General features: G+C 41.6%; 1 protein-coding gene across 1 annotated transcript in view; it reads left to right on the forward strand.

Moving 5' to 3' along the window:
* Positions 1 to 26,276, forward strand: part of LOC122945020 (potassium voltage-gated channel subfamily H member 8-like) — a 687,640-nt gene that overhangs the window by 599,172 nt on the left and 62,192 nt on the right. Inside the window, exons 9-12 of the mRNA XM_044303816.1 lie at positions 1,431 to 1,700; positions 6,572 to 6,771; positions 8,074 to 8,323; positions 12,727 to 12,941. Of these exons, the coding sequence (XP_044159751.1) occupies positions 1,431 to 1,700; positions 6,572 to 6,771; positions 8,074 to 8,323; positions 12,727 to 12,941 (935 nt within the window). The remainder of the gene's footprint in view (positions 1 to 1,430; positions 1,701 to 6,571; positions 6,772 to 8,073; positions 8,324 to 12,726; positions 12,942 to 26,276) is intronic.

Genomic DNA, 26,276 nt, shown 5'->3' on the forward strand with positions numbered 1-26,276 from the left:
AGCACTTGCTGGTTTGCTCTGTGTATGGGGGTACTTGCTGGCTGGCTCCGTGTATGGGGGTACTTGCTGGTTGGCTCTGTGTATAGTGGGTACTCTGTGGTTGGCTCTGTCTATGGGGCACTCTCTGGTCTGCACTGTGTATTGCAGAACTTGCAGAATGGGTCTGTGTATGGGGGTACTTGTTGGTCAGCACTGTGTATGCAGGTACTTGCTGGATGGCTCTATGTATGGGACACTCTCTGGTCAGCGCTGTGTATAGGGGTACTTGCTGGATGGCTCTGTGTATAGGACACTCTCTGGTCAATACTGTGCATTACAGGTTGGTTCCATATATGGGGGTACTTGCTGGTTGGCTCTATGTATGGGGCACTCTCTGAGCTGCACTGTGTATTGGGGTACATTGTAGTTGGGTCTGTGTATGGTGGCACTTGCTGCTTGGCTCTGTGTATGGGGGTACTTGCTAGTTGGCTCTGTGTATAAGAGCACTTGCTGGTTGGCTCTGCGTATGGGGGTACTTTCTGGTTGGCTCTGTGTATGGGGGCACTTGCTGGTTGCCTCTGTGTATGGGGGTACTTGCTAGGTTGGATCTGTGTATGGGGTTACTTGCTGGTTGCCTCTGTGTATGGGGGTACCTGCTCGTTGGCTATGTGTATGGGGGCATATGCTGGTCGGCTCTGTGTATGGGGGTACTTTCTGGTTGGCTCTGTGTATGGTGGCACTTGCTGTTTGGCTCTGTGTATGGGGTTACTTGCTGGTTGGCTCTTTGTATGGGGGTACTTGCTGGTTGGCTGTGTGTATGGGGGTACTTGTTGGATGGCTCTGTGTATGGGGTTACTTGCTGGTTGGCTTTTTGTATGGGGGTACTTGCTGGTTGGCTCTGTGTATGGGAGTACTTGTTGGATGGCTCTGTGTATGGGGGTACTGGCTGGTTGGCTTTTTGTATGGGGGTACTTGCTGGTTGGCTCTGTGTATGGGAGTACTTGTTGGATGGCTCTGTGTATGGGGGTACTGGCTGGTTTGCTCTGTGTATTGGGGTACTTGCTGGTTGGCTGCATATGGGGGTTCTTGTTGGATAGCTATGTGTATGGGAGTACTTGCTCATTGGCTCTGGGTATGGGGGTACTTTCTGGTTTGCCCTGTGTTTCAGGTTTACTCACTGGTTGGCTCTGCGTATGGGGCATTGTCTGGTTGGCACTGTGTACGGGGGTACTTGCTGATTGGCTCTGTGTATGGAGGTACTTGTTGGTTGGCTCTGTTTATCAGGGGTATTTGCTGGTAGGCTTTGTGTATGGGACAATCTCTGGTCGATACTGTGAAGAAGTGTGTATAAACCATTTAGATTGAGAAATGACTTGAATTTATTTTTAATTAGTACATGACAATCTGGATATTTGACTGAATATTTCAATTATTTTCTTTTCTTTCCTCAGGATGGTTATATGAGTTTTCTAAACGTCTTGGACTGCCATATCACCAAGTGACAAGATTTGATCCATCCTTCAATGGTAGCGCACACTCCAATAGTAGTCATGGGCTAAACCACTCAATTTTGGAAATAGCTGGTGGACCTTCTCTCCGGAGTTCTTATATCACGTCTTTATATTTTGCTCTCAGCAGCCTTACTAGTGTAGGATTTGGGAATGTGTCAGCCAACACAGATGCTGAAAAGATCTTTTCCATCTGCACCATGCTGATTGGAGGTAAGATGAGATCATGTTAATAGGGTTTGGAAATCAGAATATATAAACCAGTTACTGACATTTTAGATGCTGATCTGAACTGAAAATTTGTGGAGCGTTGGGACTTCTACAAGATTTCTTTTAGGAACTATCATAATAACAGGTGACAGCCTCCAATTAACAATAAATTGCAGGAATCCAAAGTAGAAGATGTGCCTCACCCTACGGTTCTTAGAAATCATTCCAATTGTACTAGATATCTATGGTATACATGTGATATGGATGCACTGATTTTTAAATGAATTATTCTGTGAACGCATTTCACAAAGAATTTGCTGGCGCGTTTGACAATACAACTGGTGTCAAAAAGGAGATTGTAAAAGAAAGTTTGTAGCATTACAGGAGTTTTCACACAAAGGACAGTTCTAAACTATTCACAGGGTAGGAGATAATGTCTGATCACTGGGGACCCCCAAGTAGGACCCCTAATAATCACTAGAATAGGAGTCTTGAGTCCCCTGCTACTTCTTACTGCAAAACCACAGTGAGTTTGAATTGCTACATTGTAGATGGAAATAAGTGAGCTTGGTATCCCGCTTCTAGTGATCTGTGGGAGTCCCAGTGGTGGGGTCCCCAGTCATCAGGCATTATTCACCTATCTTGCCTGTGGTGATAAATGTCTGTTATAGGACAACCCCTTTAACAAAATCCTGTGTGTCACATGTCACATAGGAGCGAAGATGTAGGTCAGTCTTCCTTCAGATTCTTAACTTATTATGGCACACGTTCCACAAAATATGTGAGGCAGTTACAGATGTAGCAAAGTTGACGTTAACTTGCCTTTTAAAAGGGTTATTCCGATTACATTAAGTTATCCCTTATGCACAGGATAGGGGATAACTATTAGGTCGATGAGGTTCTACCGCTGATACCCCCACCAATCACAAGATCCGACCAGCTGCTTTGACTGATCTAATAGTTATCCCCTATTCTGTGGATAACTTAATGTAATCAGAATACCCCTTTAATGCATTAAAAACTGTTGCAGAAAACTTAAACTTGACATCCAATGGTATTTGTTATTTAACTCGTTACGTGTCAAGATAAGGTTGCTACATCTGCACCAGACAATCTTCTTTTACTTCCTGATGGTATGGTTGATGTTACTATTTTATTTTCATTTTATTGGCATATGTTCGCAGGTAGTTTATGGAGGCACTCTCTGGCTGCCTTTCTTTATGGGGGCACCCTACTTCTAGTAGCACTAGAACTGTTCCTTAAACACTATCAATAAATCTGGCCCTCTGTGTGCAGAACTGTGAAATATATTGTCACTTAAAGTAAATACTTATACCCTAAAAATGAATAAAAACAAAAATTAACTGTGACCAAAAACAGCTGGACTTTAAATGGCGATATTAATCCATCCACCTAGCCAACTAAAATCACTTCTCTCTTTCCCATAGAAGGTTTAAAGTTCAAGTTTTCTTTCTCTATAGACTGCAAAATAATATACGGTAACTTTGACTTTCAGCAATAAAATGATGCTCTCCAGTTCAAACAAGTGCAAAGAAATATCCAGGAACTACTATATTTTTGGTGTTTGTATTTCAGAACAATTTATCAGGGACATAAAGTTTCTCCACTTTTGACTATAAGCTTCCACTTCATGGAATGTATTACATTTTAATGTTCCATGTTTCACAGTGAATAACAGTTCGGAGCCTGACTACGATTTCCAATTTGCAATATAAAGGGCTTCAAATCCTAATGTATATAGAGTAAAGGCAGAAATTGTTCCTTCAGCGCCTGCAGCGATTTGAGCTCCCGCTATTTGGATGCCAATGTTTTGAAACAGTGGATGCGCTTACATTGTGCTCGCCGAAAGAGCTTGTAGGCAGCAAGTAAGAAACTTCTCAGGTTTCTGCTGCTATTCTTCTCAGAGGGGATTCCTGGTTGTTTTGGTAGGACATAGATAATTGCTCCATCAGCATGTTGGTGGAGATCAGAGCAAACATTGTCTTGTTAAATCTTGCAGGTATCTCCCTACTACAACTGGACTCTGTCACCTTGAGCCAGACCTATTAACTACAGTAGTGCATGAATAGTATACATGTATACACACCTGTAATTCACTTACAGGGGTTCAGCTCTGAACCCGGACATACCTCCATTTTCACCCAGGCAGCCCCCCTAACTTGAGCATCGGAGCAGTTCTTGCTCCGATGCTCTCCTTTGCCCTGCGCTAAATCACGCAGGGCAAAGGCATTTTCTGGAGTTCCGGTGATGAACCTGGCTCTCCATAGGGCTGCCAGGCGGAGGCTTCTGCCCAGCAGTGAGCACGGTGACGTCACCAGCACTTATGGGCGGGATTTAGCGCTGCCCTAGCCTGTAAAACGACTAGGGCAGCTCTAAAGCCCACCTATCTGAGCCGACGACATCACCGAACACACTCATGGGCGGAAGGGTGTTATAGTTAATAAAAGAGCCTTTGCCCTGCAAGATCCAGCGGGGCTTCTTGGGTGAAATTATGAGTATGTCCAGGTCCAGCTCTGCTGTGCTCCATCAGCCTGCATGCAATATATAGTGAACAGAATGGAGAGGACTACCGGACCACTCCTGTCTATGCATTGTAAGGCGGAAGAAGCGGAGAGAGTGTGGAGATTAAAGTAAGTGATGTGAACCCAGTTTTGGGTGTACTACTCATGCATTACTGTAGTTATTAGGGCTGGTCCAAGGTGACAGGTTCCCTTTAATAGCATGGTGACAGAATATAAACTTGCTACTGACTCCCAGCACCTCCGCTGATCAGCTGTCATAGGAAGCTGCGGCAGAGCACCATGCATTGTACAGCAGCTGTGCTTGGTTTCTCAGCGGAACCCCATTGCCTTGAATGGGACTGAGCTGCAAATAGGCCATAAGACCGATGTACGGTGATGTCACTGGCCTTTGAAGAGGCCGCAGCACTCCGTGAGTCCCAGAACGTCTTCTAACAGCTGATCGACAGGGATACCAGGAGTTGGACCCTCAATGATCTGATATTGATGACCTATCCTGAGGATAACCCTGTTAGTATACAATGTCAACAGGTTGCACTTTCAGAATTGTGTCGGAACCTTATTTTAAATACATAAAGGGAATCAACAAGGTAAAAGGGGAGAGAATATTTAAAAGAAGAAAAACTGCTACAAGAGGACATAGTTTTAAATTAGAGGGGCAAAGGTTTAAAAGTAATATCAATAAGTCAATATAAAATAAATATAAAATAATGGGACGCACTGGATAAACCTAGGATCAAGTGAGGTGCTCTCAGTAGAGTAGATTCACCCAATCTATTCAATAGAATTACAATATAAACAACAAATGCACTGGGCACTCTCTGATATTGCGACCAATATTGAGTTTATTAAATGTTACGTACTACCATATAATAATGGGTGCTAGGCACGATAAAAAATCAACCATACACAATCATGATAAAATCGTGACAATAAAATCATAACAATAAAATCAATAAATATTCGATATATGATAAAAATCGCTAGTTGTATTGCCTATATAAATGTTTGCATTCACTAGCAACATTCAAGGGTGTGAATATATGACATTCGAATCTTTGATCCAAACTAAATATAGGAAGACAAAAATCTCAGTCCCATATGAATAACTTTGATTGAACAAAAGTGTCTCTTAGAACTGAATATAACTTGTGGTGAATTAATTGCCCAAAAATTGTCCAAGCGGCGTCCCGCTATGTTGGGTTCTCAGCGGCGTCCCACTGAAATACTTTAATGTGTATTTCCAACACACATACGTTATTGAAATATTCGAACCCGTTTCGGGGTATTGAATAACCCCTTCCTCAGTGGTACCACTGAGGAAGGGGTTATCCAATACCCCGAAACGTGTCTGGTTCAAACCCCCCCCCCCCCCCCCCCAAAGGATCACTTACTAAGTGCAATGGAATATTGACATAAGGAATTGCCCGTTAAATACTGTCTGCTAACGCAAGAGGCGATTTAAGGCTTGATGAAGTAAAGATCGTGCACAAATATCAAAGTCCACGTGCAAACAAGCCGCCGGCGTGGGGAATTCAGACGGAAGTAATTCGCACAACTCGCAAGACTACGGTCGAATACATTGAAAGACCAACATCTAGAGCATTGCATGGGCATCTGGTACATCGAATAGTAAGACTGTTCGAAGTTTTCAATAACGTTTGTGTGTTGGAAATACACATTAAAGTATTTGAGCGGGACGCCGCTGAGAACCCAACATAGCGGGACGCCGCTTGGACAAACTTTGGGCTATCTGCCTATTGTCAAAGGAGCTGTTTTCCTATCCTTTCCTATCCATATCTGATTGATGGGGGTCCGACTTATGGGACATCCACTGATCAGCTGTTTGAAGAGGCTGCAGCTATTACATCTTCCTAGGCCAGTAATGTCACGTTCCTCAGTCACATGGCTTATGTGAAGATCAGTCCTATTCAAGTGAATGGGCCTGGGGTGCAATACTAAACCCTATACAACGTATGACATTGTGCTTGGTATTAAACCAGAGCGGAGCGGCCTCTTCGAACAGCTGATTGGTGCGGATGGAAATTAAAATGGAATTAAGTGATTAAGACATTTTATTCCACAAGTCCTAATTTCATACTGACAGAGCTTTCGAGTCCAGTAGTGGATATAAAATATGGTCACATAATGTAGATTAGTTCATATATTAATGCAATCATAAAACAAAAATCTATCAAAAGACTAAAATGGCATGTGAAATGATAGCCCTAATTTTCTTTTTATTTTCAGAGAGTCTCCAGCAGGTTAGGCTGCTTAATGTTACTGACTGCTCATTTTTACATTAAATCGTTTTTGCCTTGGTCTTTTGTTCAGCCCTCATGCATGCAGTTGTATTTGGTAATGTGACTGCCATCATTCAGAGGATGTACTCTCGACGATCCCTCTACCATACCCGTACCAAGGACCTGAAGGACTTTATACGAGTGCATCGTATGCCCAAGCCGCTAAAGCAGAGGATGCTGGAGTGTTTCCAGACTACATGGTCGGTCAACAATGGCATTGATGCCAATGAGGTATGTGTGATAAATGTGGCACAAGACATTTATTAGCACAAAATGGGTAATGCCACAGTAGGTTTTTGGCAATGGAATGTTAGTGGTTGTCCATTTCTTCTTTAGGTCATTTATAGACCAGCTGTGATAAAAAAAAAGAGTTATATAATAGTACTCCACTATGGGATGTATTGCATAAAGGACATCACTATAGCTCAAACTAAAGCTGACTTTGTAAAAAATCACAGACAAATCGTAAATCTAAGTAGTAATAGGTGTACTAAAATAAATGAACCATTGTAACTCTATTAAAACTGCAGAAAGGCATGATGAATATTTGGACTACAAGCTGTGCCAGCACTGATAGTAAAATAAAGCTACAGATAAAACAAACTGTACATTATTACCAAGGCAGGAAACCAAATGTGTTCCTCATTCTAGATCGGAGTTATTAAGCAGAAGGCATTGTCATCATTGCAACATAAAAGAAATGATACATTAAAAGAAGCCACCGAAAACATTTTTAGTTCCAAAATTTTGCTGACAAAATGGTAGCCCTCTCAGCATTGACACCTTGTTCTTTCACATGATCTTGGTTAAAAAAAAAAAGAATTTATTACATTAGTAAAAGAATAACAATACTTGAATGATCTTCGCAAAGACCTTTATGTGGCTTCACAATTCCAGCTACAAGCACATTTCAAAATGCGTCCCACTAGCCAGGTCATTTCTGGTCTCTCCTGGACTGGATGAGGTCACATCAGATCACAGTAGACTTGGTTTTACCCGAGATGAATCCTTTTCTTGTTAACAGAAGACTCCTATTGTCAGATAAGAAGAAAAGCTTAGCACACTGAGACCATGTAATTCCGCCGTGTGTATTCAAGATGACACAATAGCTTCTTCAATTGCCGGAGGCTGGATGTATCTGTGAAAATCCCAGTACAATAGAAACAACCATTATCATTCTCTCGAAACACGTTGATGCAGAGCAGTCTACACCAGCAATCACCTTTGTATTATAGATGTAATTGTCCCTGAGAGACTTATCCACCTGTCACATTTCTCTTGTTTCTTAAATTTCTACTTAAACTCGTTTCCTGCCATGTTGTATATGAGTCTCATCATGTTTTGGCATAAAATATAAAACACATTATAGCTTTGGTAATGTTCAGTTCATGGTCCCCTTGACACTGTGCTATATATACATTTGACTTGTAGAATTCTCTTTGTTTTCTGAGTATATTGTTTGTATTATCGTCAGTGCATTCATTGTACATCTACCTCACGTCTGAACCACCCCTGTCTGTTTTTCCTATTTAGCTTCTTAGGGATTTTCCCGATGAACTAAGAGCTGACATAGCCATGCATCTTAACAAGGAGATCCTCCAGCTGCCAATATTCGAGTCTGCCAGTCGAGGCTGTCTACGTTCTTTGTCGCTCAGCATTAAAACTTCTTTTTGCGCCCCAGGAGAATATCTGATTAGGCAAGGGGACGCTTTACAAGCCATATATTTTGTTTGTTCTGGATCCATGGAGGTGCTGAAAGACAATACCGTTCTTGCCATCTTAGGTGGGTTTTCTTAAGACCATAAGGCATTCTTCTTTACTGAGACCAACTATTGGTCATCCACTAGACAGGGATTAATCAATTACAGCAATATCCAAAAAGACTGCATTGGGTTTGGACAGGAAATATTAGGGAATTGCAATAATAGCAATTTGATAGTATTGACCTGTAATGGGAATGCATTATCAGAAAATAACGTATTGTTTAGATCAAATTTTTATGTTGAACATATTTTTTTGAATTTTTTGTGGGTCTACTATATTTAAAAATGTATATAGTCCTGCGATTTTCATACTGGCCACTAGGCCTAATAGGTCATGAGTTCTACACAGGTAACTTTTCAGAAGCCATTATCATTATCACCACAGGCAGAATTACAATGACAAGTAACACCTATCTATAGATAACATAGGATCCACCATTCACGATAGGGGATATCACAGCTTATCTACTCCCTCCTGACCTCTACAAAGGTCACACCTACGGCATACATATTAGGACATCCTCAGACATCATCCACAACTCCCTCCTCCGTCAGGCCAAACTCCATCCTCCGTCAGCCCAAACTCCCTCCTACCTCAGACATCAGCCAAAACTCCCTCATCCAAAACTCCCTCCTCCATCAGGAAAAACTCCATCAGTCCTCCTCCCTCAGACCAAACTCCCTCCTCCGTCAGGCTAAACTCCCTCCTCCCTCATCCAAAACTCCCTCGTCCCTCTGATGTCAGTCAAAAAATACCTCCTCCATCATCCCTAAGCCCAAACTCCATAAGCTGTCAGGTGTCAGCTCTCAGCCGTCAGGGGTCATTAATACGGCTGATGGAGTTTAGGCTGAGGGCTGACACCTGATGTCTGACCCCTGACGGCTGATGAAGTTTAGGCTGAGGGCTGACATCTGATGTCTGACCCATGATGGCTGATGTAGTTTGGGCTGAGGGCTGATGGAGGAGGTATTTTTTATGTCTGAGGGACGAGGGAGTTTTGAGTTAGGGGGGAAGCATTTTTGGCTGATGGAGGAGGGAGTTTGGTCTGAGGGAGGAGGACTGATGGAGTTTTGCCTGATGGAGGAGGGAGTTTTGGCTGACTTCTGAGGTAGGAGGGAGTTTTAGATGAGGGAGGAGGGAGTTTTGGCTGACGGAGGAGGCAGTTTAGTCTGACGGAGGAGTGAGTTTGGTCTGAGGGAGGAGGACTGATGGAGTTTGGGCTGACGGAGGAGTGAGTTTGGTCTGAGGGAGGAGGACTAATGGAAGTTTGCTTGACGGAGGAGAGAGTTTTGATGACATCTGAGGTAGGAGGGAGTTTTGGATGAGGGAGGAGGACTGATGGAGTTTGGGCTGACGGAGGAGGGAGTTTAGTATGACGGAGGAGAGAGTTTGGTCTGAGGGAGGAGGACTGATGGAGGAGGGAGTTTAGTCTGACTGAGGGAGTTTAGTCTAAGGGAGGAGGACTCATGGAGTTTGGGCTGACAGAGGAGGGAGTTTAGTCTGACGGAGGAGAGAGTTTGGGTTGAGGTAGGAGGACTGATGGAGTTTTGCCTGACAGAGAAGGGAGTTTTGTCCAGATGGAGGAGGGAGTTGTGGATGATGTCGGAGGATGTCCTAATATGTATGCCGTACACACAGCATGCCTAGAAAATTCTCTTATAGAAGTCAAAGGGGCCCCTCCATCTCCATTGTGTATATGGCCCATGTGGCTGATAGGGAAGTCGCCATATTTTAGGCTTAGTGGCCAGTGTGAAAATTGCAGGAATATATAATCTTTTTTAAATATAGCGACATAAAAAAACTAAAAAATGTAAACTCACCAAAAATTCTAAAAAATGTGACTTAAACAATAGGTTATTTTTTTTAAATAAAAACTCACCAAAAATTCTAAAAAATGTGACTTAAACAATAGGTTATTTTTTGATGACACATTCCCATTAAAGTAAATAAGAGGCAATAGGTTGTTATATGACTGCATGCCATTTAAAAACTGTAGTAGCAAGTTGCAGGTTATAGCTTGCTAATGGGTACCTTTGAGGAATCTGACATTTTGACAGCTTTCTGGAATTATTTGGATCCCTCCTGTTGTAAATGAGAGTATTTAAATTAAAGGGGTATTCTCATCTGGGACATTTATAGTATATCAATAGGATATGCCATGAATACCCAATAGGAACAGGTTCTACCTTTGGGACCCACTCCTATCTCCAGAACGGGTCCCTAAGTGAGCAAAGAGCCAACCTTGCACGGTCAATTACCCTTCATTCCACTATTAGGCTTCCGGTTCCTATAGCACTGGCTTGGCTATTTTTGAAAGTCCCATAGTGGTCAGTGGAGGTGTGGTCGCAATAGCGTGGCTTCCTCACCATTCACTGCTCTGGGACTTCGAAAAATAACCAAGTGAATTTGCTTGGCTATTTATAGAAGCCCCATAGCAGTGAATGGGAGAGTACCATCTGTTCACTTTGGGACCCATTCTGGACCTAAACCTAACTCACATATAGGGCATAACCTATCAATATACCGTAAATTTCCCAGATGAGGAAAAGAAAGTGTGTTCATTTACCATTTTCACACTGTTCAGGATGGAAGCAACAGCTGCTTTTCTTAGCCTGAAGAAGGGCTAGTTTGCTTGTCTGCCTATTTCTAACCTTAGTGTTCCCCAGAAAAAGCTGTACCAGCTCTTATGGAAACATAGACTGCAACTGTGACTGTGTTTCCACTTTGATACTAAGTTTGACAAGGAAGGGATGAATAAAGATCGACATTTGGAAAGTAGGGAAAAGTGCCTGAAGGTTGAATAACATGCTTCATTATGATTGACTAGTGCAATGTGAGTGACAAGGGAGAAGGGAGGAGGCTGTGCAATGCTTGGGATACGAGGGGGAGTCCAAGTATACCAGAAAAAGAGCCAAGGGAATAATTATGTCATGGATATGACACACAGGGCTTGAAAGCCGCTAATAAGGGCATGGCTAGCAATGAAAAACAAAAAATTTCATGCACATACCTCTGTCTGTATTGTGGTCCACAAACTACGGATCAGCAAATTATGAACACCTTCCATGTGCAATACACACTTTTCTTACTCCCATCACTAGAAATGACTATTCATATCCACAATATGGACAAGAATAGGACATGGTCTATAGTTTGCAGAATGGACACACAGATATGGACAGCATACAGAAGAAAACTGTGCACTGTCCGGTTTAAACATAGAGACATAGAATGTGTCAGCAGATAAGAACCATTTGGCCCATCTAGTCTGCCCAATATACTGAATACTATGGATAGCCCCTGGCCCTATCTCATATGAAGGATGGCCTTATGCCTATCCCATGCATGCTTAAACTCCTTCACTGTTTTCTTTGCGAACCCATAGAAATTAATGGATCTGTGTGCAATCCGCAAAAAAATGCAGATCAGACACGGATACAAAATATGGTCCTGTGCATGAAGCCAAATAAGGAGAGTAAGCTGTGGAGTTTGTATTTTTCCCTTACGTTTAACCAATATAGAATATTGTTGTTCAGCCATTATGATTATATTCTCAGTAAATTAACTAAAAACTATCATAACATTAAAAACTCACTGATTAAATAGTGCATTAAAATGAATTATACATGCATTTAATGAAAGTCTGCTAAACTGCTTCCAGCGCTAGGTGCACTAGGCAGGGGGGGTGGGGGTGGCAGGGGAAAGCAGTCCAAATATATAGTTTGTGGAGCTTTTATCATCTGGAGTAGTGTGAATGTGAAGTTTTATTCTGCAAGATTCTGCTCCTGCAAGTGCTAGGAGAGAGAGCATCACTGTGAAGTTCTCAATGCTTTCTGTAGTAAACTAATTCACAGCCCCTGCCATCTGCTCTGAGTGACAGCTGTAGTGATCTCCTGGTTGGATGCTGGAGCTGTCACTGAAGAGTAGGGGGAAGGGGCTGTGAAGCCACTCAATGCAGAGATGACTTCACAGTGAAGCTGCATTTCCACTGCACTTGCAAAAGCAGATCCTTGCAAAATAAAATGTCATATTCACACCACTCCTGATAATACAAGCTCTGCAAAAGCTGTGTTTGTACTGCTATCCCCAGGCACTACCTAGTGGTGTCACCAGTTTAGCATGGTCAAATCTGCTAACAGACTCCTTTTAAAAAATGGTTCTGTCAAGGCACAGCAACCTTTATTACATGGACATGTAATATGGAGCAGTTTTTAAGGGCAATAGTATAGATATAGCATGCAGGGTCCTCTCTAGTTCAAGCTGTAGCAAACGTCTGAAATTGAATAGGGCATTGTAAAAATGTGTTGTAAATGTATCAGCATCTCAATAAAAACTAATGTTTTGTACACTAATGTTATGTATTTTACCATTGGTGAGTATATTTATAGAGAAAGTATAACGCCAACTCTCTGATCTTCCCAGGGAAAGGAGATCTGATTGGTTCAGACAATCTGAACAAAAACTGGGTAATTAAGACCAATGCCAATGTGAAAGCCTTAACTTACTGTGACCTGCAGTACATCAGTCTGAAGGGACTTCGGGAGGTCTTGGAGCTTTATCCAGAATACTCTCATAAATTTATCACTGAAATCCAGCATGACCTCACCTACAATCTTCGGCAAGGCAGTGAAGCAGATGTAAGTTTGCATGTCAAGCGGTGGCATTATTACTATCATTTTCTGTTCCATAAATCATTACATCAGTTATTATAATTATGTATGAAAATATATACTACAAATTATAGGGAAATGGACTAAAAAAGCCAAATTCTGCACAGCCGGATTTCCATATCAGTTTTGAGCAAAGTTGACTTGTTAATGAAAGTTAACAAAAAATGTACGGATACACAAAACATTGATTTATGGTTGTGATTTTGGTATCGGGTCACATCTGAAGTACATTTTGCAAATTTGAACATTCTGTTTCATGCTTGAACTCTTACTTTACAAAGACAGCAATTCTAGATTGCGAAACAAGAGAAATCAATGAAAGTTGGTTCTTTCACAGAAAGAAAATGAGACTAGTTTAGAATTACGTAATAATGTGACAATCCATGGGAAGGGTATTGTTGATAACAAAGACATCTATTATGTACAGTAGTTGAATGTTGTTCCCCTGCCCATCTCATTTCTTATCCTATAGTCCTTGTTTGTTTTCTGGAAGTTAGAATTTAGCGATTTTAAGGCAATTCAAGTTACGTGAAACTGTAATATGGCCTCATACACACAGAACATCATGACATGAAGCACATGTGCCATCATATAGTGCCTTGATGTGATGCATGCAATATTATTTAGCTTACCTAGGGAAGGCTCAGCTCGGGGATTCCATCACAGAGTTAAAAATAGCCGGGATAAAAGCTCTGCATGCAGGACTTTTTGTCTGCTAAAAAAATGTTCTCCCAAACAGAAAACGAATGGATCCCATTATAATTAATGGGATCCGTTAGGTTCCGTAGGTGTCAATTATGTGCCAAATCCGGCAATTCTATCAATTTCATTCTTCTGCTCCTATAATGGTATAACTGATGTGAAAGCAGAGTAATACAGAATAATTTCAGCATGTCACAATTTTTTCCTCGAAGGGTCAGTGAGAAACACTGGCTCCATCAACAACAAAGAACTGGAAACAGAGGTGGACGATGTGCTGCCAAAAATTAGGATCAAGAGTAGGACTGCTTCTGTTTTTTGCTGATTACTCTCTTCTCTATGTACACAATAAGTTTATTCAGGGGATGCACTAAAAGTAAGACAATTATATTTCTAGCTAATTCATTCTAATATAATATTCACAATAAGCAATTCTGGTAGGTTGCACACAATATATTGCACACAATTTAGGAATATTCCTTCAATATGAAATGTTAATCATGTTATTGTAGGGGTCAGCAAACCATAGCCATAGACACATTAGTAGTAGGTGAGGCCAATGCAAGAATATAATGGAATACTCCTATAATGGGACAGAGCTCCGCAAACTTTATAAGCAGATTTATAGTCGTACCATCATTTTATATACAACCCTATAGTGATATGTGGACAGTGTCGGACTGGGGTGCTTAGGGCCAACCAGTAAAATGTATTTTGGGGGCCGACCGTATGGATACATTCAAATATTACCTGCTCACACAGCAGCAAGATGCTACCAGATGATTGACTATGGGGATCCATGCAGTAACTTTGAGAAGGTAGGTCCTGGGGAAAAGAGAACATTGGCAGCTTTCCTTTATACCTAGAAGTCATCTCAGCTAAGGTTTTTTATATGAACATAGGCTGGTTGAGGTGCTGCACATTGAATATATGTATGTAGTGCAGTAAGTCTACTGTGCTATGTGTCACTTGTGCAGGGGGTGGTATACTAAGGGCCTACCTTGCTCAGGAGCCCACTGGGGGGATTCACCTGTACCCCTGTGCACCATACACAGAGGCCCGGAATCCTAAGCTAGTAAATAGTTTTTGGGGGCAACCAGCCTCATGACATCATAACCCGATTGGCCTTCTGGTATTTTTTCCCATAGAGTCAATGGCCAATCCACCCCGGCTAGTAGATTAGATTAGCATTTTCTTGGTGACAAGTTGCTTTTAAGACTTTGATTATCCCCTTCAGGACACAGCCATTTTTCACCTTCAGGACGCAGCCTAATTTTGCAAATCTGACATGTATCACTTTATGTAGTTAATAACTAGAGATGAGCGAATCGAATCAGATGAAGTGGAATTTGAACCGAATTTCCTTGCGCTTCGTGGTAACGAATCAAAATTTTTCCTAAATGAGAGCTACACGTGTGAGGACATGCGGCAAGGAACTCTGGGAAGGCGGGCTGACCCATAATGCCATGCATGCAGCCAGTCAACAGCCAGCCAGCCCTGTGATGTTACAGCCTATAAATACGGCAGCCATCTTAGAGTCAGACATTTTCCAGCATTCTGAGTGCAGGGACAGATGTGAGAAGGCGCAAGGGACAGCAATTGGAAAAACCTCATTGTGAAAAAAAATATATATATTTCTAAGTGCAGGGAAAGGATAGGGAGGAATCATTTCACAGCATCTTAGTGCAGTGAGAGACGTCTGAAGTCGCTTGGGACAGTGCTAGAAAAACCTCATTGTGAAAAAAAAAAGCGATTTACAAGTGCAGGGAAACATTATTTGGGGATCCAAATAGCCATTATAAAGCTCTGCAATTTGTTCTTGTTATTGGGGTGCAAGTGCTATGTTGAAAACCCTTCTGTGGTTTATATCTGTGGAAAAAGAAAAATATATACGCATTCCACTTCTGCATTATTTGTGTAGAAAGAGTTTAGTAGCCTATTTTAGTACAAAAAAGGAAAAATATATACGCATTTCACTTCTGCAGTTATATGTGGTGAAAGCGTTCAGTGTCCTATTTCAGTACTAAAAGGAAAAAATATATTCGCAGTTCACTGCTGCAGTTATATGTGTTGAAATTGTTTACTGGCCTATTTCAGTAGAGAAAGAAAAACATATGCGCTACTTCACTGGTGCATTTATTTCTGCTAAAAACGTTAACTGGCCTATTTCAGTACAAAAAGAAAAATACTTTGTTGTTTTTAGCTGTGTTTTAATTTGCTTTTAATGTATTTAGTTCAGCTGAAAGTATGTTAGACAGAGAAGTGCCAGGCTATGCACAGAGGAGTGGCAGAGGCATAAATGTTTATGGCGCAGGCAGAGGTCGCAGCAGAGTAAGGGGGTGTGGCAGCAGGAGTCACAGTGAGAGGCCTGAGCTCCCGGTGTCATCTAGCGGGCATGTCTTGACCAGCAACCCAGCGGTTCTTGATTGGTTAACTCAGTCATCCACTTCATCCTAAGTGACATCAGACACCCCAGCCAACAGTCGGTGGGTTCGTCAGACACAACCCTTAGTTGGAATGGCCCGGGAGCAGGCCCTGTGCCCTCACCTGGATGTTACTCCATTATCAATTCATTGCCGTGATAAGGTTTAGCTGTCTGTCAAGCTATGTACCTTCACACATAAGGAGGACAGTACAGGGTCACTTTGTGGTCTCCTGATGCAGCTGCTGCTGCCATCTCCACACTATGTCACCTTGCCACTCTGTGGTATCCTGAAGCTGCTGCTGCTGCTACTGCCATCTCCACACTATATCACATTGACACACTGTAGTCTCCTGATGCTACTGCTGCCATATCCACACTATGTCACCTTACCACTCTGTGGTCTCCTGATGCTGCTGCTATCTCCACACTATGTCACCTTGTCACTCTTTGGTCTCCTGATGCTGCTGCTGCTACTGACATCTCCACACTATGTCACCTTGCCACTCTGTGGTATCATCCTGCTGCTGCTGCTGCCATCTCCACACTATGTCACCTTGCCACTCTGTGGTATCCTGATGCTACTGCCGCCATATCCACACTACGTCACCTTGCCACTCTGTGGTATCCTGATGCTACTGCCGCCATCTCCACACTAAGTCACCTTGCCACTTTGTGGTATGAGATGACGATTTGATTGGTACAATTTTACGGTGCATATGACTTTTTTGATCGCTTGGTATTACACTTTTTGTGATGTAATATTTTTTTTTTTACAGTGTTCATCTGAGGGGTTAGGTCATGTGACATTTTTATAGAGCAGGTTGTTATGGATGCGGCGATACCTAGTATGTCTTTTTTTTTTTTTTTTTTTACATTTAACACAATAAAAGCATTTAGTGTCTCCATAGTCTGAGAGCCATAGTTTTTACATTTTTTGGGCAACTGTCTTAGGTAGGGGCTAATTTTTTGTGGGATAAGGTGACAGTTAGATTGGTACTATTTTGGGTGGCATATGCCTTTTTGATCGCTTGGTGTTGCATTTTTAGTGATGTAAGTTGAAAAAAAAAGTAATTTTTTTGACGGTGTTTTTTTACTTTATTTTGGAAAAGGACGCTTTTTATTTTGACTTGAACTTTAATTTTTTTATTATAGAAAAACACTTTTTTAACTTTTTATATTTCTCCCACTGTGCGACTTGCCATTTTCAGGGTTTGATCCCTGTTTCAATTCAGTACAATACATTATGTTGCCTAGGAGACCCAGCCTGCTGGCAGGGTCTCCTAGGCTTCCATAGCTGGCAGGCTCCGATGCCTGTGTAAGGCATCGGGGCTTCCATGGCAACCATCGGTCCCGTGCCGCGGTCATCGCTGACTGCCGCATGTGAAAGGGTTAATCCACCGACATCACCGCATACAGCAATGCCGGTGTATGCAGCAGGGGCCCGGGCTGTGGATCGGCACCACATTCCCCCACGTACATGTACATGATATTGCGGGAAGGGGTTATAGACCATAGATACTTCTGTTTACTGACAGAAAACATCAATTTTGAAAATATATTTTAAATTTAAAAAAGTATATTAAAAAATTACATGTCTTTTAATTATACAGTAATCTATTTTTACATTAAATTGGAAAACTCTATTAAAGGGGCTCAGCATGAAAAACTAGTTACTTTTGTTATTTACTTTCTGTTACAAAAATGCTCCATTTCCAATGCTGATATTCTCATCATAATTTTGGCGCCCCTGGTGTTGTAATCTGTATATGGATGTGCATGACCACCTACTGGGGTGGTCGCACACGCTCATTTCCATCCTTCAGCTGCTTCCAGCAGTGTTTATGTTTACTGTTAGAAGCTGTGAAATGTGTAGGGAGAGAGCTTCTGCAGAAAGAACATGTCCCCTGAGAAAGAACACAACCTCTGAGAAAGGACATGCCCCCTGAGAAAGAACACAACCTCTGAGAAAGGACATGCCCCCTGAGAAAGAACACAACCTCTGAGAAAGGACATGCCCCCTGAGAAAGAACACAACCTCTGAGAAAGGACATGCCCCCTGAGAAAGAACACAACCTCTGAGAAAGGACATGCCCCCTGAGAAAGAACACAACCTCTGAGAAAGGACATGCCCCCTGAGAAAGAACACAACCTCTGAGAAAGGACATGCCCGCTGAGAAAGAACACAACCTCTGAGAAAGGACATGCCCCCTGAGAAAGAACACAACCTCTGAGAAAGGACATGCCCCCTGAGAAAGAACACAACCTCTGAGAAAGGACATACCCCCTGTAAGCCTGAACTAAATCTAGAAGAGTAATTAGAGCAATGATAAAGGAAATCTCTGGATAATGAGCTGTATGATTTCTGACTGTACATGGTTCATTTGTGTAATAGAGGAATGCACAGTGACCACAATAAATATTGGGCAATTAATGCAGGATATAAATTGCTTCTAGCTTCCGTAGACCAAATATCACAGAAAGGGATTATCCAACGTGTTTGACTGAGCAATCCTTCGACTTTCTCCTAGTACAGGTAAGGCCCAAGTCCAGACTATGTTGATGGTGGCACTAAGAGGCTTTGAGAACTGGAAGATGCCTCAAGCAGCATCAGTTGTGGTATAAACATCTGACTCTCTGTGATCAGCTTTATACTTTGCGTGGATCAGCCCTTCATTCGTCAACCATCTATTCCCACAACACATTTTGAGGACACTAACATAATAGCAGCTCATGGTAATTCACAGTCTATTACAGTAATTCACAATAAACAGTCTATTACTAGTCAGAGGTTAGGATCCCAAACCTACCCATAGCAAACACATCAGTCTGTGACAAAGAAACGAAGTTCACACCTACCAGTTGAAGAGTTTGGACTCTTCTTCAGCAGCATCACACGCATGTGTACTGCACTGATGAAGCTGAGGATGGTACACATGATGTGCAGCACATGTGCAGTGAAGCTAGGTGTACCATCCTCAGCTTCATCAGTGCAGTACACATGCGTCTGATGCTGCTGAAGAAGCATCCATTGTCGCATTTACTTTTTTTTTGCTGGGACGGATGGGTTTGCCATGGCAAGCATGGACCCCAAAACCCCAGCTGCATAGTGATGGTTTAGTGGGTGCAAACCAGGTGACAGGTTCCCTCTATTGTGCTGTTCCCAGCTCATTGGCAGCAATACGCCAGCAATTCTTTTTTTCTACAATGAGGAAAATGTAAATGCAATAGCAGTAGAAACAACATTTACCACTGTATGACAGATGCACAACCCATTTACATATGGAATAATACAACTCCCATAGTCATCAACCTTTAACGCAAGAAGAATTGCAAAATGTATTTTGCATTCATTTACATTAACATTAAATCTAATGGGAGTTCCCGCACTACATTGCACTGCAGTCTCACATGTCTCACTGTTGTGCTGTTTATTCCAGATGACGCTGTGTGCAGTATATAGATAGCACGGTACATGGAGCATAAAGCTGAATTAACTATCCCTCTGGGGGGTCAGAGTCTCAGAGAGATGTCTTCTAATCCTAAAAATAGCTTTCGAATCTATTCATAGCGGCACGGAGCGGCAGCCTCTTTTGGTGTAATCCCTCCAGGAGAAGACGTTATAAATAAAACTTGCTGTGCTGGATTTCCTCTTGAACTACCCAAGTTGATGTTTGTCCATCATTTTCAATGAGGACCTTGACATCTGATAGATAGATCTTCGGCCATTAGCGATGTATCCTTAGATGGCTAATAAGGCCTATGTTAGCATTAAATGTCTTGTTACATACTGAGCAGACAAATATAGGTGTTTTTGTTTCAGCATTTGCAGCTCTGTGTTTATGAAGTGTACGCTTCTCCTGTGCTAGGATTGTCCTTCTGGATTCGTATGTCTGGCAACCCTGACAGATCAGGGAACGCCATGTATAAGGATCATGCGTCAGAGATTCCCACGAGGTGATGTTGATACCCAGGGACTTGAGAGAGGCTTTCAGTGTATCTTTGTATCACTTCTTTTGCCCCCCATGTGATCGCTTACCCTGGGACAGCTCACTATAGAAGATCTGTCTAGGGATGCGATGGTCTGGCATCCTTACGACGTGGCCTGCCCAGCGTATCTGGGCTTTCATCAGTAAGATGTAAACTGATGGTAAGCTTGCTCTGGAGAGGACTTCTGTATCTGGCAACTTATCCTGCCACTGGATTCTCAGGATTCTACAGAGGCAAGTCATGTGAACGTGGTTCAGCTGTCGAGCATGTCTTCTGTATACTGTCCAGGTCTCACTAGCATACATCAGGGTGGTTAACACTACTGCCTGGTAGACTTTAAGCTTTGTAGCAAGACTTATTCCACGGCGGTCCCACGCAATGGTTCGCAGTCTGCCGAATACTGAACTTGCCTTTGCAATTCTGCAGTTGACCTCGATGTCAATTGTCACTGCACGGGAGAGGGTACTGCCAAGACACGTACAGGTGAAACTTGAAAAATTAGAATATCGTGCCAAAGTTCATTTATTTCAGTAATGCAACTTAAAATTAGAATATTGTGAAAAGGTTCAATATTCTAGGCTCAAAGTGTCACACTCTAGTCAGTAATCCATACCCCCTGAGCAAAGGGTACCTGAGATTGTGACTTTGGGGGTTTATAAGCTGTAAGCCATAATCATCCAAATTATAACAAATAAAGGCCTGAATACCTCGCTTTGCATGTAATGAGTCTCATTAGTTTCACCTTTTAAGTTGCATTACTGAAATAAATGAACTTTGCATGATATTCATATTCTTCGCGTTTCACCTGTATATTGTACCACTGCATGCAGTTTTTGACCTTTCACCGTGATGGTAGGTTCTTGATACTGGGCTATCGGAGCTGGCTGGTACATCACTTTGGTTTTCTTCGTGTTGATGATAAGGCCAAAGTTGTCACATGCTGCCGCGAATTTGTCCGTACTGTCTTGCATTTCCTGCTCTGATTTCGCATTAAGGGCACAATCATCAGCAAAAAGAAACTCACAAAGCACAGTCTCTTTTACCTTGGTGACAGCCTGGAGTCTTCGTAGGTTTAGCATTTCCCATCGGTTCTATACCTCAGATTGAATCCCAGTGTCTATATATGTGCAGTATATACAGGTGAAACCTAAAAAGTTAGAATATCGTGCAAAGTTAATTTATTTCAGTAATGCAACTTAAAAGGTGAAACTAATATATGAGATAGACATTACATGCAAAGCGAGATATTTAAGCCTTTATTTGTTATAATTTGGATGATTATGGCTTATAGCTTATGAAACCCCAAAGTCACAATTTTGAGGTCCCCTTTGCTCAGGGGGTATGGATTAATTAGCTGACTGGAGTGTGACACTTTGAGCCTAGAATATTAAACCTTTTCACAAAATTCTAATTTTAAGCTGCATTAATGCAATTCCTTTTAATTTGCATTACTGAAATAAATGGACTTTTGCACAATGTTCTATTTTTTTCGCTTTTCACCTGTAAATAGCACGGTACACGGAGCATAAAGCTGAATTAACTATTCCTCAGAGGGGGGGGGGGGGGTCGGAGTCTCAGAGAGATGTCTTCTAATCCTAAAAATAGCTCTCGAATCTATTCATAGCGGCACGGAGCGGCAGCCTCTTTTGGTGTAATCCCTCCGGGAGAAGATGCTATAAATAAAACTTGATGTGCTGGATTTCCTCTTGAACTACCCAAGTAATTGACTTAAGACAGCATGAAGCTCTTTGCATAGACATTAGAGTTAGGGCTCATGCACATGGCCATAGTTTTGGTGCCCATTCGATCAGCGTTTTTGCGGATCAGATGCGGACCCATTCATTTCAATGAAGTCGCAAAATATGCATCTTAAGTCTGTCCCACAGCCCCGCAAAAAAATAGAACATGTCTTATTATTGTCCATTTTGTGGACAAGGGTAGGACATTTCTGCAGGAGTACAAAAAAAAAAAATGACAGCATACACCCACCCGGTATCCGTGTTCTGCAGATATGCGATTTGCGGACTGCAAAAACTTACGGTCGTGTGCATGAGCACTTAAAATGAAGCTTTGCAGGTGTCCCTTAGTCCAGCTGACTATAGCTAGAAATAAATAGGTGTTTGCCCAGGTAATGGACGTGAATAACAGATTGGCAGTTATTTCATTCTGATCACATATTCGCTCCTTTGTAAAGCACAGCAGTCTTTGCATAGACACCAGAATGTGTTATTGCAGGCACGTCATTCATCCCTGGAAAGCACTGCTTCAAAGGGTACGGCCACACATACAGGTCTGCGGTGGTTTTTGCAGCAGTTTCATCAAAAAAGCAAGACAAAAACTACATGCCAGTGACTTTCTCCTTCTCCATTGCAAAGGGTGATATGCTGCAGATGGCAAATCAGCATTGAAGGTCAAGTTACTGAAAATCTCATCCACTTTGCTGGTACTGTACCATGCTGTGGATTTGCCGCATGAAAATCTGTGACGGCAAATCTGCAGCTAGCCAGTCATGTATGAACCTAGCCTATGGGAGGATAATTCCAGTAGGGTACATGTGCACGGCAGTTTATGTGGATCTTCCACATGAAATTTCATGCATTTTTTACAGAATTTCCACATCAAATACCCAGAATCAGCATTTATGTTACTTGTGGATTTTAATGTGGATGTGTCCCAGATCTCCCTTAGACTACAAAGGTTGAAATCTGCACTGAAAATATGCACAAACAATTGACATTATGCAGATCTCAAAATCTGCACCCCAGGTTAATTTTGCATATTGTGATTTATTGCCAAAGCACTTAGAAGGTTAAAACATTATTTTTCTTGGGTATAGGTAGAAAATAGTTAAATGGCAGCTCCTTAGTGCAGTTGCCAGGGTGATGGACTCACCCCACTTCCATGGTTAGGAGTCTTTGCTGAGCAGGCCTAGAGAAAGGAGGTGTATATGTTAGCTGCTTACCACTAAGCCTAGTTCAGGGAACCTTCATCCCTGATACCGAAAACCTGCCAGAAGAACAACTAAACTGAGAGACCTCTGAATGAAAGAGAACATTTACAGATGGTTGAGAACCACTAGAAAGGCTGTGCTGGACTGAAACAGAAAGGTAAACGCACGTTTATTGCAATAGACTTTACTGCTTGGGGAAAGTGTTAATTGCCCCCAGCACCCACAACACTTTTGAGATGGATTGGTCATCTGACTCTAAGGACTGCACCTACATCCTCCAGACTGGGCATTGCAAAAAGTGTTATTTAGAACAGAACTGCACACCTGTGGTTAATTTGGGAAGATTGCAAAGTGTACTTTGAGGAAGACTAAGGGAAGACTACTATTAGAATCCTGCTGTGTTATATACCTCAGAACTGAGCCTATTGCTTGTGTATGTACTACAACTTCCATCATCTGCTCAATAAAAAGAGAGACTTTATTTATTATGCCTTCAACATATACTGGCCCCTATGCCTGCCTTCCTGCATTGCACCCTGCTACTCATACACCTAACATCAAGGGCACCCCAGCCACCACCAGTCAGGAGCATCCAAAGGTCCCAAGTGAAGAAAGGGTGTGCCCTTCACACACTGCATGCACGGCCCAGGGAACACAAGAGGGAGAGGGTTAAGCCACCATGAGGACTATGACTACCCTCATTGCCACAGCCAAATCTCCCATTGTTTACAACTACTGCCACCATGACTCACTGGTGGGCTGGCGCACTGCAAATTCTGTGCCACATTGTGTACTTGGGAGTTTGAAAATCTAATCTATTCAGCTGTTACTGTATTACACTGAAGATTTTCCGCACCATTTGCATATACCCTTAGGGTGGCATTACACACAGCTTTTTGTGGCAGTCTTTGATGCTGTTTTTTTGAGCAGAAGTGAGTTGAAAGAGGATGAGAAATATAAATGAAGAAAAGCTTATACGTCTCCTTTAATACCCACTTCAGGCTTTAGCTCAAAAAGTTCCATCGTGGTGAAACCAACCTAATATGGCATACATTGCAGCATGGCATGATGTTTTTTCTATAGAATTCTATAGGCATTATGTATTCAGGATTCATGTGGTACAAGATTATGGGGGTAATGTAACAATATGTGAGTTTATAGCCTTTTTTGGAGTGTTTGCTTGGTTTGAGTAACTGCATATTTTTGTGGACAAACAAGCATTTGCAGGAACATCCATTCCCAATAGTCTGCCCGGATATTGGTCCTGGTAAATCCACCTTAAGGCTGTTACCCTAGTGAGATGTAGTACACCATGCTGGCTTGACATCATACTTTTCACACCCATACTATTAGATCAGGCGGGATTCCAAGCACTTCCTTAAAATTCTCCCCTAACATCACAGGGGACAAGGCCAGGCTGCATACTGTAAAAATGCTAAACACAATGTATTAGTTGATGTTTAGGCCAAAATACGCAAGCTCACAAGCCTTGTCAAGGGTCCTTGTGTTTTAAGCTAAAATCAAAAAATATTCCCCAAAAAATACATCAGATTTACAACATGAAAAAATGCCATGCATAAGGTTAAAACACTGGAAGGCAGATTTTTTAAGAATAAAATGCATCAAATTCATAAAGGGGAATGTGGCTCTGAATAAATTTGAGAAATCTAGACATAAGCAGGTGTTATGTCTATGTGTGCTATAATTTGTGTATTTTGTTGGGTAAAGTCATAATAAATCTTTTAGAAATAAGTCCCCCTGGCCAGTTAAACGTGGCTACTTTGCCTGTTTTTAAAAAGTTGCAATAGGCAAGGAAGGTTGCAGATTTTAGAGCCAATATAGTGTCTGCCATATCTTGTGACTACATCAGAAAAGTTGCACAGACCAAATTTGTAAGGCACAAGGCCTTACAAATAAACTGAAAACCAATCAGACCTAAACTAAACAGGAGCCTCAAATGAGGACCCAAAAAAGTTATCAAATCCCTTGAAGGTGCCATTAATCAGGTCTGTATTTTATTTTTGGGATTTGATAACCTTTTCATTAGGAGGGTTAACCACTTGGTCTTATTTTTTACCTTCCAGTTTGTATTTATTACCTTATCATGTACTATTACTTTTGGGGTTTACATGTCAGGGTTTTCGAAGTGCCATCAATCGGGTCTGTATTTTATTTTTGGGATTTGATAACTTTTTCATTAGGAGGGTTGACAACTTGGTCTTATTTTTTACCTTCCAGTTTGTATTTATTACCTTATCGTGTACTATTACTTTTTACCTCTTCTTTTGCTGGCACACTACTTGTGTATGTGTCTGTCTTTGCCAACTTATATATGTATTTTATATTCTGGTCTTAATATTCAATATAGATACGTTTTGATAAATTTCTATGTTCATTCTTGTGTACGGTTACTCGGGTTTTCCCATGTAGGAGCTGATGCTTGCAAATAAACTGACAACTCCTGAAGAAGTTATGATGGAGCTGGTGAGGTGTTCCGAATTAGTCACTGTGAGATGTTGCAGTTCTGAAATTTAGAGTGATATTACATCACAGTGTTATAGCATATCACAAAAGCCAGTGAAAAGAACTCAAAACTTTCTTGCTATTGTTTACTTGTTAAGAATCAAGTTACGGATTGCTACATCTGTATTTTACAACCCGTTATAAAGGTGACATTCAATAGGTACTGTTATTAGGGCATGTAACATGAATTCAAAAGATTTGAGAATGAATAAGCTTACACAGGTTAAGTAAATAAATATATCTACTAAGTGTGATTAAATATAAGATACAAATCACATACTGAATAATAAAAAGCAAATAAAAGTCACTAGCCTAAATATGAAATATGGGGTATGGCTCCGGTCCACCATGCTATAACTCATAGCTATAACACATTATAACACATGACTGACACCCAAGGTGCACAAGAGCTATGGAAAATCAATACTTACATCCTACCTAGGATGAAGTTCCAAGTGGAGTCCCTACTAATGTGTCTGTGTAACCAGAGTTATACACCTTGGCCCCTCCCTGGTGTGCATCACGCATGTCCTGAGATGTGTCTCTGAGATTACTACTGGAATGTGGCCTTATCAACAGAATGGGGGGTTATGCCTAACCCACTACATAACAAGGAATATCTTACACAGAATACTAAAAGTAATATAAAAGAGACAGAATTAAAGGGGACAGAACCAATCAGTACTTAAAAATACCTTACAATGCAGGGCATCTGAAA

Source organism: Bufo gargarizans, chromosome 8, assembly GCF_014858855.1.
Source record: "Bufo gargarizans isolate SCDJY-AF-19 chromosome 8, ASM1485885v1, whole genome shotgun sequence".
Taxonomy (NCBI): domain Eukaryota; kingdom Metazoa; phylum Chordata; class Amphibia; order Anura; family Bufonidae; genus Bufo; species Bufo gargarizans.